Below are 14873 nucleotides of genomic sequence, written 5' to 3'. Positions count from 1 at the left end.
CTAGATGGTAAGTGTGATGGGGTGATGCATATCTATGTGAAAGGTTGATTGACATTAGTGTGAATGTCTTTTAATCTTATCTCTTTTGGAACCTTTCTAAGAAGGAAAAGATGTTTATTGATAATACCAGCCTAAAATCATGTAGCCAGTTTGCATCCAAAGTCGCCAGTTTGCCTCTAAAGTTAGGCTAGTTGAATGCACAAGGCTATTTATCTTAATGTAATGTGGTCTAATAGTCTCTTAGAGTGAATCTTTATTTCACCAGCCATGTGGCTAGCCTATTTTTAGTAAGGTGTAATTTAACCTAAGTTGCGCTAGCATATTGTAAATAATCAAGATAGTGACAGGTCTGCATTTGTTTACATGATACGGATTCACAGAGTGTATGGGTCAAACTGTATGCTTTATAGGTGTGTGGTAGTTGTGGTCATGAAAAAAGTTGACGATAAAGCGGTTCACTGCTTTTCATATGAGTGAGTTATTCTTGTCCTTACTGACTCTCTTGTACTGTAACATTGAAGTCTTGATGTAGCTTCCTGTTATTTTTGTCTTCTGGAAACCATATAGCTTAGGACCAGGCTGGACTACATTGGGCTACAGTATGCAATCACCCTGCCTTGCGTTAGTGTTGATGGGGCTCTTATTGGAGGGCTTCAAGACTACATGTCTCACATGGAGTATAGGGGCCTAGCCTAATTGCACCCCCCCCCCCCCCCACACATGCTCACTTAGCTTAATGTGTATAAGAAGAGCCATTAGGCCAAGTTGAAGTGCTGTGTTATGAAGGCCAGCAATGAGACTGATTGTTTGTGCCGTCTGTGTATTTAGTTATTAGCTTTTTCAAATGTATGCAGAGCATGCAGACTGATAGAGGAATCCTCTATCAGTCTATCTCTCTATCCTCTAAGAGGATAGGCCTGTTGTTTTGATGTTTGTCTTGAATAGGAAAAAGAAAGACCAATAACTGTCAGTATAAGCTTGTTGAGTGTAATATCCTGTATTGTATTAACAAGACTATATTATTATCTAGAGCGGTGAAACTCATTGACAACATTCCTTCATGTTTGCAGCTGACATGCCTTAGTTGCGTGCCTGAAAAAGTCCTTCCCTGGAACTCTGAGGATGTTGTTGTTGTTGTTTGTGTAGGCTTGTTTGTGTAGGCTTGTTTGTGTAGGCTTGTTTGTGTAGGCTTGTTTGTGTAGGCTTGTGTGAACTTTGAAAGTTGAGTCGTGCCCCGATTGCCCCACACCCTCATTTCTGCACACGTTTCAATCTGGAACAGAAGCAGTTTGAAAATGTCAGACTAGACATCTGAATGCAGACTGTGGGTTAAAAAAGAGGGGAGAAGGATAGTATGTCAGCTCATGTGCCCGTCCAGCTGAAAGACTGGTGGTGGTGTAAGGCTGAAACATAATGTATTTATAAATCAAATCACAGGCAGCTCCAATTACCTTACTGTCACTACTAGTCTCTGCTGTGCCATTGACCACAACAACTATATCAATACACATCCCAATATAATTGAGCAAAATTGTTATGACTGTCTTTCAAAGTATGGGAGTATTTCAGAGTATTTGTGATGCAGACAGGCTGTGACAGGCTAGACACGTCGGGTTCAGAAGAACCATCTGTTTGATATGACTGAAGCATGCAGGCCCAGTTTTAAAAGTGAAGGTGCCCTGAGGTCATGTTATTATAATCACACCGACTCTTACTGTGCTAGATTAGAGTTAAACATCACTACACCTAAACTTGAGCCCTGCCGGTGACAGTGCCCTAACTCATCCTCACCCACTGGGACAGGGATGTCTGGATTGCATTCTGGGCTGGGCTAGACGAGGGCTTGACACTAGCTGGGACTTGATCAAGTTGGGATCGACTGGCCGCTCTGCTTAGATTTTCAGCAGAAAAATAGAGCTAAACCTCAGGCCTTCACATCCCATCAAAGTGATAGGAATAACCCGTGTTTTTTTCTCTCCTGTCTCTCCCTGCCAGCTGTGCTCCGGAGAGTAGACTAGATAATGCTTAGACATGGTGCCGTCCCAGACCCATGTCATGTTGAAGTGGCAGGAGCACCTGAACAGCTCCTGGGCTGCGGAGGACAGCATCCAGACCTCCACGCGGCACGGCGCCGCCGGCCTCTACGCCAAGCTGCTCCACAACAAAGAGGTGGTGGGCCTGTCCGAGCCCGTCCAGGACCTCATCGGGCCTCGCCTGCCTGATTTCCAGTACGAGTCCAACGCCGAGGAGGAGAGGGAGGAGTACCTGGGCGCCCTGCTCCACAGCCAGCGCTGCCTGGCCGTGAGGATGCTGGCCCAGACCCCCTATGCCCTGGGCCTGCACCAGAGACTGGTGGTCCTCCAGAGGATCTACGACGCCCTCCACAGCAAGTACCACGACCGCTTCAGGTCTCCGCCGCCTCCGCCGACCGCGGCCGGCGCCGAGAGCGCCGCCCTGGAGCCCGTGTCCGAGCCCTGGCTACCCGGGGGGGCGTCCCGGCCCAAGTCGGGCACGGATGTTTTGATCGAGATGGGCGTGCGGACGGGGCTCAGCCTCCTGTTCGCCCTGCTGCAGCAGAACTGGCGCTACGCCCAGCAGGAGCCCGGGGCGGCGCTGTGCAACGACGTGCTGGCCACCGCCTCGTCCGTCCTGGCCTCGCTGCCGCCGCTCTCCCTGGCCAACGAGAACAAGATCCCGGCCGTCGGGCTGGACTGCTTGGTGCAGGTGGCCGACTTCCTGAAGAAGACCTCGGTGAGCTGTGGCAGCGGCGGGGCCGACCAGGCGGGACGCAGGCTGGCTCTGGAGCTGCTGCTGGGCCTGGCGGTGCAGAGGGGGTCTCTGCGCTTCCTGCTGGAGTGGGTGGAGGTGGCCCTGGCCACGTCCTCCTCCTCCCCGTTCTCCTCGTCCTCAGGGTCTCCGCAGTCCAAGTCGGAAGCGGGAGTGGGCTACGACCTCATCCATCAGACCCTCCTCCAGATGAGGCAGTACTCGGTACGTGGGGTCCTTCTCTCCGCTCACGCTCTCTCCTCAGACCCCTGGTCGGCCGGCCTTCTGTTCCCTCCAACGAGGCTAGCGAAGGCCGAAGGCCACTGCCAGCTGCCCCAGACAGACAGAGTATTGATGTCAAGTGGTCTGAGCGAAGCGTGGCGTTCACACCGAGGCCCCCACAGGAAGGAGGATGAAGCCTCTTGAGCGACTCCCTGCCCTCTGTCACATTGACACGTACAGCACGCTCCCAGCCGGCTTAGCAGCCTGCCTGCATGCAGCATTAATGACAAGCTCTTAAATCCCCTCCTTTTGATATATGTCCCCTGTAAAAGGAGAGTTTGGAGTCCACCTCACTGGGTGTCCTGGCCTGCTGCCGCGGGCTACAAGCCTGCTGAAGCCGATGTCTGCCTCCAGAGCCTCTCTGACTCCACTAGATTTATCCATCCCTTAATCAATAGGAAAGGTTCCACGAGCAGGCTCCTTTATCACACATACAGGAGGCTGTATGTGTGATGAAGGACTCTGCCACAGACGTTTCAAGTGGACCCCAGTAGTCTGTATTATATGATGCATATAGGCCCACTGCACACTTTATTAAGAATCCATATTAAGAATCCATAGTGTATCGGTGAGCCAGCTCCACTCCTCCACTGGCTGGCTCCATCGAAGGAGGTGGTGGATGTGGTGGGGCTTTGCGGGGAAGTGTGTCTCTGTCTGAATTCTTTGCCCACCTCTGCTGGTTCCCTCAGGGCTTCCGGGGTGACGCCCTCAACACTCAGGTGCTGAAGAAGGATGCAGACGGCTTCCGGGGTGACTCCCTCAACACTCAGGTGCTGAAGAAGGATGCAGACGGCCTCTGCAGTCTGTCCCACGTGGCCCTCTGCCTGTTTGAAGAGGTTTGTCAGAGCAGGGCTGGACTTTTACGTCGGAAGACCCAGTCGTTTTACCTGTTAAGATTCTGATCATCTTTAAAATCAGAAAGAGGATTTATTCGCCATGAAAGTTTGCACAGACAAGGAATTTACTTTGGCAGGAAGGTGCATACAGTAAACATATAGGAACCTAACATTAAAATATGCGGACTATCTATACTAAGTCATCTTGACGGTGATATTGTTGCCTCATATCCAGCCGTTTGCACCTAACCCAGCACACTCAGGGTGTTACATGGGCCAGTCAGGTCACTGTGAGGGCCACACTCAGGGTGTTATATGGGCCAGTCAGGACACTGTGAGGGCCACACTCAGGGTGTTATATGGGCCAGTCAGGACACTGTGAGGGCCACACTCAGGGTGTTATATGGGCCAGTCAGGACACTGTGAGGGCCACACTCAGGGTGTTATATGGGCCAGTCAGGACACTGTGAGGGCCACACTCAGGGTGTTATATGGGCCAGTCAGGACACTGTGAGGGCCACACTCAGGGTGTTATATGGGCCAGTCAGGACACTGTGAGGGCCACACTCAGGGTGTTATATGGGCCAGTCAGGACACTGTGAGGGCCACACTCAGGGTGTTATATGGGCCAGTCAGGACACTGTGAGGGCCACACTCAGGGTGTTATATGGGCCAGTCAGGTCACTGTGAGGGCCACACTCAGGGTGTTATATGGGCCAGTCAGGACACTGTGAGGGCCACACTCAGGGTGTTATATGGGCCAGTCAGGACACTGTGAGGGCCACACTCAGGGTGTTATATGGGCCAGTCAGGACACTGTGAGGGCCACACTCAGGGTGTTATATGGGCCAGTCAGGTCACTGTGAGGGCCACACTCAGGGTGTTATATGGGCCAGTCAGGACACTGTGAGGGCCACACTCAGGGTGTTATATGGGCCAGTCAGGACACTGTGAGGGCCACACTCAGGGTGTTATATGGGCCAGTCAGGACACTGTGAGGGCCACACTCAGGGTGTTATATGGGCCAGTCAGGACACTGTGAGGGCCACACTCAGGGTGTTATATGGGCCAGTCAGGACACTGTGAGGGCCACACTCAGGGTGTTATATGGGCCAGTCAGGACACTGTGAGGGCCACACTCAGGGTGTTATATGGGCCAGTCAGGACACTGTGAGGGCCACACTCAGGGTGTTATATGGGCCAGTCAGGACACTGTGAGGGCCACACTCAGGGTGTTATATGGGCCAGTCAGGACACTGTGAGGGCCACACTCAGGGTGTTATATGGGCCAGTCAGGACACTGTGAGGGCCACACTCAGGGTGTTATATGGGCCAGTCAGGTCACTGTGAGGGCCACACTCAGGGTGTTATATGGGCCAGTCAGGACACTGTGAGGGCCACACTCAGGGTGTTATATGGGCCAGTCAGGACACTGTGAGGGCCACACTCAGGGTGTTATATGGGCCAGTCAGGACACTGTGAGGGCCACACTCAGGTTCACTCCACAGCCGCGTGACTCCCACATCTCCATCTCTTCCCCCCGCAGATCTGCAACCTGGCCTCCAGCTGCCTGTGCTCCTGCAGCGCGGGCACGGCCGCGCCCGGCACGGACAGCGACACGGTCATGGTGTACGTGTGGGGCAGCAACAGCAGCCACCAGCTGGCCGAGGGCACCCTGGAGAAGATCCTGCACCCCAAGCTGGCGCAGGGCTTCAGCGATGCCCAGATGGTACGACCCTCAGCCCCCTTCACAGGGCTGCTGGAGGCTGTCCATGGCTTGTTTGGCGGCACGGTGTTCGCCAGGTTTACACGCATGAGACCTCACTAACAAGGAATTAGCATTTAGCTTGACATCTCGAGGTGCTATTAAGTCATGGTCGAAATGAGAGGGTATGTGGTCTTTGACTCTGCACATTGAGCTCAGAATCACACACCATGAACACCAAAGCAGAGAACATGTTTACTTCCAGCCCTGTTTGAGGACATGGACGCACTAAACACCAGACTGATAATGTCTTTGACGTTTAGGATCTGCCATCGCATCATTTCCTGTTTCGAATGCGTCCAGGCCTAATTGGATCACCGTATCAGTTCCCTCCACTTCCTCCTTCCTCCTCCTCCCTGCAGATCGAAGCAGGCCAGTACTGCACGTTCTCCGTGTCGGCTGACGGCTCGGTCAAGGCCTGCGGGAAGGGCAGCTACGGCCGCCTGGGCCTGGGCGACTCCAACAACCAGTCCATGCCCAAGAAGCTGGTGCTGGAGCCCCCGCGCAGCATGAGGAAGGTGTCCTCCTCCAAGGGCTCCGACGGCCACACCCTGGCCGTGACGGCGGAGGGGGAGGTGTTCAGCTGGGGGGACGGCGACTACGGCAAGCTGGGCCACGGCAACAGCGCCACGCAGAAATACCCCAAGATCATCCAGGGACCCCTGCTGGGCAAGGTGAGACTTGCAGGGGTGGGACAGCTGTGCAGTAGGAAACGGAAAAGGTTTCTTATCGTGCATAGGTCAGTGTAACCAGAGAGAGGGCCTCTGAACTTCTCCGTGTGTGTGTGTGTCTCAGGTGGTGGTGTGTGTGTCTGCTGGCTACAGACACAGCGCCGCGGTAACCAACGATGGAGAGCTCTACACGTGGGGAGAAGGGGACTTTGGCAGGCTGGGTAAGTCTGTCTGTGGGTCACATGATTTCTCAGCTCAGCCTACGGAAAAAGACACCCAGGCGGAGCTCTCAAACGGCAGCGCGTCCGTGGCTGGGGAGGTGAGTCACGTGTGCTGTTGTGTCCAGGCCACAGCGACAGCCACAGCCGCAACGTGCCCACGCTGGTCAAGGACGTCAGCGGCGTGGGCCAGGCGGCCTGCGGGAGCTCTCACACGGTTGCCGTGGCGCAGGACGGACGCATCGTCTGGTCATTTGGAGGAGGAGACAACGGTAGGACTACAGAAAAGCTCAGATGAACCAGACACAACTAGACACTACAAGGTTTCCTATTTGTCTTTTCAGAACGGCCCCCGGCCCCGCCCCCAGTAAGACATTACTCATGTGAGCGTGTGTCCCCCCCCCTCTAAGGTAAACTAGGGCACGGAGATACCAACCGTGTTTATCGGCCCAAGGTCGTCGAAGCGCTTCATGGATTCATCATTCGAAAAGTGTGTGCCGGGAGCCAGTCTTCGCTGGCTCTGACCTCTGCTGGGCAGGTACAGTGTGCATGCACGTGAACACACACACACACACGCACACACATAGAGTTTGACCCAGTGTTTTTTTTCTCCGCTGTTCCAGGTGTTTGCGTGGGGCTGTGGCTCGTGTCTGGGCTGTGGTTCCTCTGAGACCATCTCTCTCAGGCCAAGGTTCATCGAGGAGCTGAGTGTCACCAAGATCATCGACATCTCTTGTGGAGACAGCCACTGTCTTGCCCTGTCGCATGGTGAGACCCCCCCCCCAAAAAAACATCCTCGGAGCACTACTAACACCATTTGTTGCAACTGATTTTTGGTGACTTTCCACTCCAGAGAACGAGGTGTATGCCTGGGGCAACAACGCCATGGGCCAGTGTGGGCAGGGCCACACCTCCACGCCTGTCACCAAGCCCAAGAAGGTGATTGGTCTAGAGGGAGTGTCCATCCAGCAAATCACGGCAGGCACCTCCCACAGTCTGGCCTGGACTGCAGTGCCAACAGACAGGTACAGGGCGGCAGTCTCTCAGCCTGTATGCACTTTCGGAGCTGACAGCTGCCTTTTGTCTTCCCGATACAATGCAGGCCGTTACGGCTATGTGTCTTAAAAACAAGGTTTAGTGTTTGCTTCTTAATAGCCAGGACGTCCTTTGTCTTCCTGTTGTGTAGGCAGCTGGTGGCGTGGCACAGGCCCTTCTGTGTGGACCTGGAGGAGAGCACCTTCACCTACCTCCGCAGCTTCCTGGAGCGCTACTGCGACGGCATAGGGGACGAGACGCCCCCTGCCCCCTTTCCCTCGAAGAGGTAGAGGATCTACCCCCCCGCTCTCTCTCTCTGTCTCTCTCTCTGTCTCTCTCTCTTTCTGTTCTCTCTTTCCGCTTTTTCTCTCTGTCTCTCTCTCTCTTTCTGCTGTCTCTTTGTCTCTCTTTCTGCTCTCTCTTTCTCTCTGTCTCTCTCACTCTAACCCTCTCAACCTTCCCCTTCCTGTCTGATATGCAGATGTTCAGTGTACATGTGCAGCCTGAGTCTCTGTAAGGTCAAGAGGTCCTGCAGCGAAGCCCTCACTGAGCAGAATATAGCACACAGCCCAGACAGTTAGGAGACAGTAAGGAAAAACATGTACAAACTGGGACTAACGACCACTTCCCCCGCCGAACGTTCTAGTGTATCAGTGTACTGACCACTGAAGACCCGTGAAGGAAGCGATTCTGTGCATTCTATGTTTGAACATGTCCAGATACTGTATTTAAGCTCTCTGAAGAGATATGTTTCTCCCTTATGCTAGCCACTCTGTTGTGGATTGGTGGCATGATCCGATGTCGAGCTCATAAATCAGAGTCAACCCTTTTTTAGAATTGTGGTGCCTCTTTCTGGCCTGCCTGCTGAGAGATCCATCCTGACACTGAGAGAAAATCTGCCACCATTCATGAGCCCGACGGTGGAGAGTTGGAGGGCATGCGGCCTTGAACAAAGGACACTCTGCTGCCCTCTTCAAGAGACCCAAGCACACTCTCAGTCACTCCCCTGTCACACCCAAACACACTGTCTGTGTTGTCTCCCCAGGGAACACCACCAGTTTGTCCTGCTGTGTATGAAGCTGCTGTCCATCCACCTGTCCCTGGCCCATGCGGGGGGGACAGGGGCGTCAGTGCTGGGGGCTCAGGGGAGGCCCCTCCGAAACCTGCTCTTCAGGCTTATAGACTCCAATGTACCAGACTCCATACAACAGGTAAACTACCCATCCAGTCGCAGCCGAGTCCGTGGTTCCCCTCGAATCGTTTTCAGACCTGGTGGCATGCACCAAAAACACCCTCAACACAAGAAGAGAGCTCGATGGCAAATCTGTGGAGAAAGTGAATCTGCTGTGTGTTATTTCCAGCATTATCGGCCACCCCAAAAATGGCAGCTCGTGTTGACTTTATCCCTGTGATTCAACGTGAACGTGATTGTGTTCTCTTGTGTGTGTGTGTGTGTGTGTGTGTGCGCCTGCTGAAGGCGGTCATGAACACTCTGTCCATCGGAGCGTCCCTGTTGCTGCCCCCCCTCAGGGAGAGGACGGAGCTGCTGCACTCCCTGCTGCCCCAGGGCCCCGAGAGCTGGGAGAGCCTCTCCAGAGGACAGGTACCGGCCGCCGCCTCGCCCCTCTCCTGCCTCACAAGCATTTGACTCGTAGCTGTCCTGAGCGAAAAAGCGTCTGAGCTCCGCGTTCTCCGTCCAGCGTCTGCAGCTGGACATGGTGCTGAACAGCCTCCAGGAGCAGTCCCACGTGGCCTCCCTCCTGGGGTACAGCTGCCCCGGGGAGCTGACCGCTCAGGGGGCGCCCGCAGCCCCCAGCCCGGACCACCCCGACCGCCCTCCCTCCTCCTCCTCCGGCTCCACGGAGGCCCACGACCACCTCCACCTGGCGGAGGTGCTGCTCAAGACCCTGCTGCTCAGCATCGGCTTCTACACGGTAACGCTGAATGGGAGAGAGTGTGTCTGTGTGCGTGTGCATTTTGGTGCACTTTATGGTCGAGTTCATCAAGTTACAAATATTATTATTGTTTACTGAAGAAGGGCCGTGACAAGTGTGTGCGTTTGTGTGTAGGAGCGGGCGTTTGGCGAGCTGGAGAAGAACAGTGATAAGCAGCAGTCCAGCCAGAGCCAGAAGCAGAGTGTTCCTCCCTCTCATTTCCACCACCTGCTGTCAGCCCTGCACAAGCACCTGCTGGCACACTGCTACATCTACCCCCACGCAGAGGTAACCAGCGCTCTCTCTGACCACCTCTGACCACCCCGATGATGCTCAACACATCTCAGTACTACTCACTACAGTTGGTATATCACACTGCTTTTGTAGTCACTACTTAGAATATTCAGACGATAAGTTGACATGAGTAAAAATAATAAGAAAAACTCAATGAAAACTACTTGCAAATATTCCGCTTATTGTTTGATCTCACTAATCCTGAAACACAATTTTTGGTGTGTGTGCGCCTGCAGGACGACAGCAGTGTAACGTTGCTCCACAAGCACCTGTGTCTGCTGCTGCCCTATGCCACGGAGACGTTTCGCAGGTCGTCCGTCCTGCTGGAGGAGAGCTGCCTGGACAAGCACGTCATCACCAAGCTCCACAGTAAGACCTGGCGCCTGATGGGGACGACCATCACGATCATGAGGATGACGCTGACTATGTCCTCCCTCCCTCCCTCCCTCCCTCCCTCCCTCCCTCCCTCCCTCCCTCCCTCCCTCCCTCCCTCCCTCCCTCCCTCCCTCCCTCCCTCCCTCCCTCCCTCCCTCCCTCCCTCCCTCCCTCCCTCCCTCCCTCCCTCCCTCCCTCCCTCCCTCCCTCCCTCCCTCCCTCCCTCCCTCCCTCCCTCCCTCCCTCCCTCCCTCCCTCCCTCCCTCCCTCCCTCCCTCCCTCCCTCCCTCCCTCCCTCCCTCCCTCCCTCCCTCCCTCCCTCCCTCCACCCCTCCCTCCCTCCCTCCACCCCTCCCTCCCTCCCTCCACCCCTCCCTCCACCCCTCCCTCCACCCCTCCCTCCACAGTGGTGCTGTTCAGTTCGGTAGCGGGCAGCCTGCTGTGCCAGGTCATGTACTCGCTGCTGCTGCTGCCCCTGGGCGTGGTGCGTCCTCTGCTCTGCCACCTGCTCACCCTGCTGGAGAAGCTCAACCACTTCAGCTGTCTGCTCCCTGACACGGCCCTGCTGGAGGACAAGGAGCTGGAGCTGGAGGGAGCAGCCTCAGGTCAGCTGGCTGGGACGGCCTCTCTCTGCTCTTCTAACCCTGCATACATCTAGGAGTTGATTTCCCTCTGGATATGAATAATAATAATTGAGTGTTAATCAACGTTATGTGTCATTGTTTTGTTTATTTTATCCCTATGGATTTTTGGATTATTAATTGAAATATTGATGACTGAAAATTGTTTATCGATCGCTGTTATTGTATCTCCATTGGTTCTTGGATGACTATTGATTGATACTGACGTGACCTTGGATGTTGTGTCAGATAAATCAGTAGGAGCGGGGCCTGATGCTGGAACGAAAGATGACGGGTGGGTGTGGCTTCTGGACTTGGAGCGATCGGTGGCGCTGGCGATTGGTCGTTGCCTGGGTGGGATGCTGCAGGGTCCGCCTCCGTCCGTCCAGGAGAGGATCTCTGAGTTCTGGCTTTGTAACCCCCTCCTGACCAATGGCCTGGAGATGGACTTTGAACAGCTAGGTATGACCACACGCTCACCAGACATCAGTCTGACCTATGGCAGGTCAACTAGTCAGTTCATCTGGCGTCTGGATATCTGGCCAGTATAGCACATTAGAGGGGAATTATTCTGTTACAGACGCACTGAGAGGCACAATACAGAATAACATGATCATATTGGGGGGAGAAAAAAAAAACTGTGCTCAAACAATATGTTTGCCTATTACATACGCAGGGAAGTACTCATGACCCGCTGCAAATGATACTGCTAACTCACTGCTGGTGAATGACATGAGCATGTGTCTGTTAGACAGCCACAGCATGCTCATGCTCCCCTGCTCTCTGTGTGTGTGTGTGTGTGTGTGTGTGTGCGTGTGTGTATGTGTGTGTGCACGTGTGTGTTCCCTGCAGACTCCAGCACCGCCTGGCTATCTGAGGCTGTGTTACTGGGCTGCTCTGACGCTAAGCTGACAGACCTGTGTCTGAACCATGAGACCAGCCTGCTGATGGAGCTGGCTCTGGGCTCCTCACGGGAGCCTGCCTGCAGCCTGTGGAGGAAGATGAAGGACTACTCTGCCAGCAGGGGTACACTATTATTATCCAACACGGCACCCCACACACACGTACTCACACACACGCACACACACACACACACACACACACCTCTGCCAGTAATATCAAACAGATGCCTGTTCAGTAATGGCGATCCTTAAAGGCGCCCTTGATCATAAACAGGAAGAGTGTTGATCCATGGTAAATCATGGAATGCAAACATTAGAGGAGGATTCGTTCTTAATCCGTGGAGCAGACCGTACTGTAGTGTATGTAGGTAGGACTAGATCCCTTCTGTTGTTTCGTCAGACTGGGAAAGCGGCAGCCTTCCAGGCGACCCCCTGCTGGAGAGCACGTGCCGCTGCAGCCTGGCCGCCCTGCTCAAACATACAGGCCTTCAGGACGAAGCCTACTGGCAGGACAAGTGAGTCACTGCTACTGCAGGGCCTCAGAAGGATCCCTGCTGTTCTGACATTAGCTTCGTACAGCATGTGGGCTTGTCGATACATCTTCTCTGGCCTTTTCCCCCTGGATATATTCACTGCGTCATGGTGTTCCTGACGTCCATCCCTGTTCTCCTTGGCAGGTATGAACCGTGTGAGATGCTGATAGAGATCTATGAGATGGTGTATAAGATCAGGAACACACTGCTGGCCCTCAAAGATTTGCCGGTGACGTCCGCCAGCACTCAGGCCCTGACCGCAACCAAACAGGTACCGGCGTACTTCAACGTGCCCCCTGTGACTTCAGTGACTTCTGACCTTGGCCGAGGGGTGACACTTCAGGTTTAGGAAGTAAAGCCCTGTATTGACTGCATCCCAATCAGGCCTCTGCACTAACTATTTTCCCAAGGAGTACAAGCGCTCCTAAATGAAAAGAATCAGGAACACACAAAGAAATGTACCTTTTCGACTTTGGTAGGTGTCAGGGACATCTAAACCAAGTCCCAGGGCCTCCTCTGACGTTCCTGGTGTTTGTCTTTCCCTCTCTTCCCCCCCAGATCTCGCAGGGCTCCCAGGGTCCCCAGGAGGACAGGCAGGAGGCGGGCACCTCCGGGGAGCAGGCAGGGAAAGACCCCGAGCTCTGTGGCCCAGGGAGGCGTCCTGCCCCCGCGGCCGAACACAACCAGGAGGAGGGCCCGGAGGAGGACACACCCAGCATCAGCAGTATGTACCTGCCGGGTAAACACTGACCGTCTCTTCCTCTGCTTGGCTGTCCCGTGGGTTGATAAGAGTCCTGAGGCTGGCCTCCGAAAGGGGGGAGAACTGATGGGCTGTGTGGGTGCAGGGCATGGACTAAAGGAGGTCAGCAGTCCGAAGGACAATGGGTTTTCTGCAAAGCAGTCCTCGACTTCCGCAGCCTCATACTTCCAAGTGTGCGGATCCCTTCCCCAGACTCACCGTGGTGTACCTCTTTGCCTCTTGCCGTCCCCTGTGTGTCTCCCAGAGGTCCTGCAGTGTTTCCTGGCCACGCGGGAGGCCATGCAGCTGCAGCAGAACGAGACGGTCTACGAGTCGTCAGGGACCTCCACTCTCCCCTGCAGCGCCGAGAGCCCCGGCAGCCCAGAGAGGGAGCCTGTGGGCAGGCCGTGGGACAGGCGGGCGGGGCCTGAGGAGGGCCTGTCCTTCCCCACGTCCTGCCAGCTGGTGGTCTCCCGCTGCGTATTCCTGCTCCTGGGAGTGCGGCCCGCGTGGCAAGAGCCTCAGGAGGCGGAGAGCGGGCCGGCTGAGAGCGCAGGGTCCAGGTTTGTGTGCGCAGGATTTAATGGGAACATTTCTTAGGAATGTCAATGTGACTACTGTCCTCTATGGTGTCACAATGTCTAGCACAATTATAGTTTGTGTGTGTGTGTGTGTGAGTAAAGGAGGTTTGTTGTGTTTATTTTGTGTTTTTTATACTCGTCTCCACCATCTTCCTCAGGGAATCCTCCACTGAGGCTGTGCTCAGTTCAAAGTCCTCAGAACTCCGCTTCACCACAGAAAGTAGAAAACAGGTCAGCCGATGTAATCAACTCTGTACGTGAAATGTGAACATATTCTAAAAGGATCATTTTCATATCCATGCAAAATTGTTTTTCCTCTCTCATGTAGACAACAGACCAGTTCAGAAACTCGACGGCGTCTTTCAAGAATAAAATGGGTAAGTGGAAACCTGGGTAAGCTCCTCCCTTCTGTCTGGGAAGCTTGAACGCCGTGATCCACCAGCTCCATTCAGACGGCAGCGTTTTCAACGGGACACGTCACGTGACTAAACGTGCTAAGCCCATTCGCACATGCGCAAGCCAATGCTTGCCAATGGATTGCCTTCGCCGCAGAAGTAACTCAACACTACAAAGGGAATCGGCTCTTTCCAGGGGGCTAGCCAGATACCTTACTCTTTCAAACATTCTTTTTGCTTTCCCCCCCACAACCTTGTCCACCACTGTGTACCCCCAGGTCTGCCTCTGTGCTCCCTGGGCATCATGAAGGACGCCTGGGAGCGTCTGCGCCAGTGCATCAGCCCCACCACCTCCACCACGTTCCAGGGGGCCTCTGGCGGCTCGCCGGTCCTTAGCCAGGTCTTCCACTTCCTGTGCGATGGCCTGCTGGAACGGGAGGAGGGCTGCCAGGCCAACCCCAGTGCCATCACCCTCGCCATGGCTCAGCAGCAACAGAGGGCTGAGGTACACTGACAGGGACACGCACACACACGCCACTACTCGTGGCTTCCGGATGTTTCTTCTGGCCGCCCTCACCCTGCTGGTTGTCCTCAGATGCGTCTGGAGGCCATGTGCCAGATCTCCTCCTTCCTGGCGGAGATGGAGGAGAAGAGCAGCGGCTCGACGGCGCCCCCTGGCTTCCCCGGCCTGCTGCAGTCGGTGCAGCTGCAGTTCCTCTCCGGCTGCTTCGGCCTGGCCTCGCCCATCACCCGCTGTCTGCTAGGAGCCAATGATAAGATGCAGCACTACACTGTAAGCCCCCTTCCCCCCAGCACCTGCTAACATGATGACCGTTAGACGGACGATCTGGTCTGTTGGTTGGTCGAGCCAAATGTGTTGTGAGTGTGATGTCACGATGCGATGCCAAGTCAGTGATGGATGTGGAT

At 54.7% G+C, this 14873-nt stretch overlaps 1 protein-coding gene across 5 annotated transcripts in view; it reads left to right on the top strand.

Moving 5' to 3' along the window:
• Nucleotides 1-14873, top strand: part of LOC146236366 (putative E3 ubiquitin-protein ligase HERC1) — a 39271-nt gene that overhangs the window by 1313 nt on the left and 23085 nt on the right. For 4 of the 5 annotated variants that reach the window (XM_084688007.1, XM_084688004.1, XM_084688008.1 and 1 more), the window contains exons 2-27: nt 1996-2991; nt 3738-3884; nt 5431-5613; nt 6012-6323; nt 6445-6541; nt 6667-6810; nt 6949-7076; nt 7162-7306; nt 7392-7563; nt 7725-7859; nt 8619-8784; nt 9051-9176; nt 9274-9507; nt 9643-9795; nt 10038-10170; nt 10584-10781; nt 11046-11258; nt 11649-11822; nt 12099-12213; nt 12376-12502; nt 12790-12970; nt 13236-13533; nt 13710-13782; nt 13880-13928; nt 14225-14451; nt 14542-14739. In XM_084688007.1, coding sequence (XP_084544133.1) covers nt 2032-2991; nt 3738-3884; nt 5431-5613; nt 6012-6323; nt 6445-6541; nt 6667-6810; nt 6949-7076; nt 7162-7306; nt 7392-7563; nt 7725-7859; nt 8619-8784; nt 9051-9176; nt 9274-9507; nt 9643-9795; nt 10038-10170; nt 10584-10781; nt 11046-11258; nt 11649-11822; nt 12099-12213; nt 12376-12502; nt 12790-12970; nt 13236-13533; nt 13710-13782; nt 13880-13928; nt 14225-14451; nt 14542-14739 — 5088 coding nt within the window. In that variant the 5' untranslated portion in view covers nt 1996-2031. The remainder of the gene's footprint in view (nt 1-1995; nt 2992-3737; nt 3885-5430; nt 5614-6011; nt 6324-6444; nt 6542-6666; nt 6811-6948; nt 7077-7161; nt 7307-7391; nt 7564-7724; nt 7860-8618; nt 8785-9050; nt 9177-9273; nt 9508-9642; nt 9796-10037; nt 10171-10583; nt 10782-11045; nt 11259-11648; nt 11823-12098; nt 12214-12375; nt 12503-12789; nt 12971-13235; nt 13534-13709; nt 13783-13879; nt 13929-14224; nt 14452-14541; nt 14740-14873) is intronic. The other variant, XM_084688006.1, reaches the window with a different exon arrangement.

The sequence above is a fragment of the Hypomesus nipponensis genome, chromosome 22, assembly GCF_054491055.1.
Source record: "Hypomesus nipponensis isolate SF chromosome 22, ASM5449105v1, whole genome shotgun sequence".
NCBI classification, from domain to species: Eukaryota; Metazoa; Chordata; class Actinopteri; order Osmeriformes; family Osmeridae; genus Hypomesus; species Hypomesus nipponensis.
The sequence above is the reverse complement of the archived record's forward strand: the minus strand, read 5'-3'. Positions and strand labels throughout refer to the sequence as shown.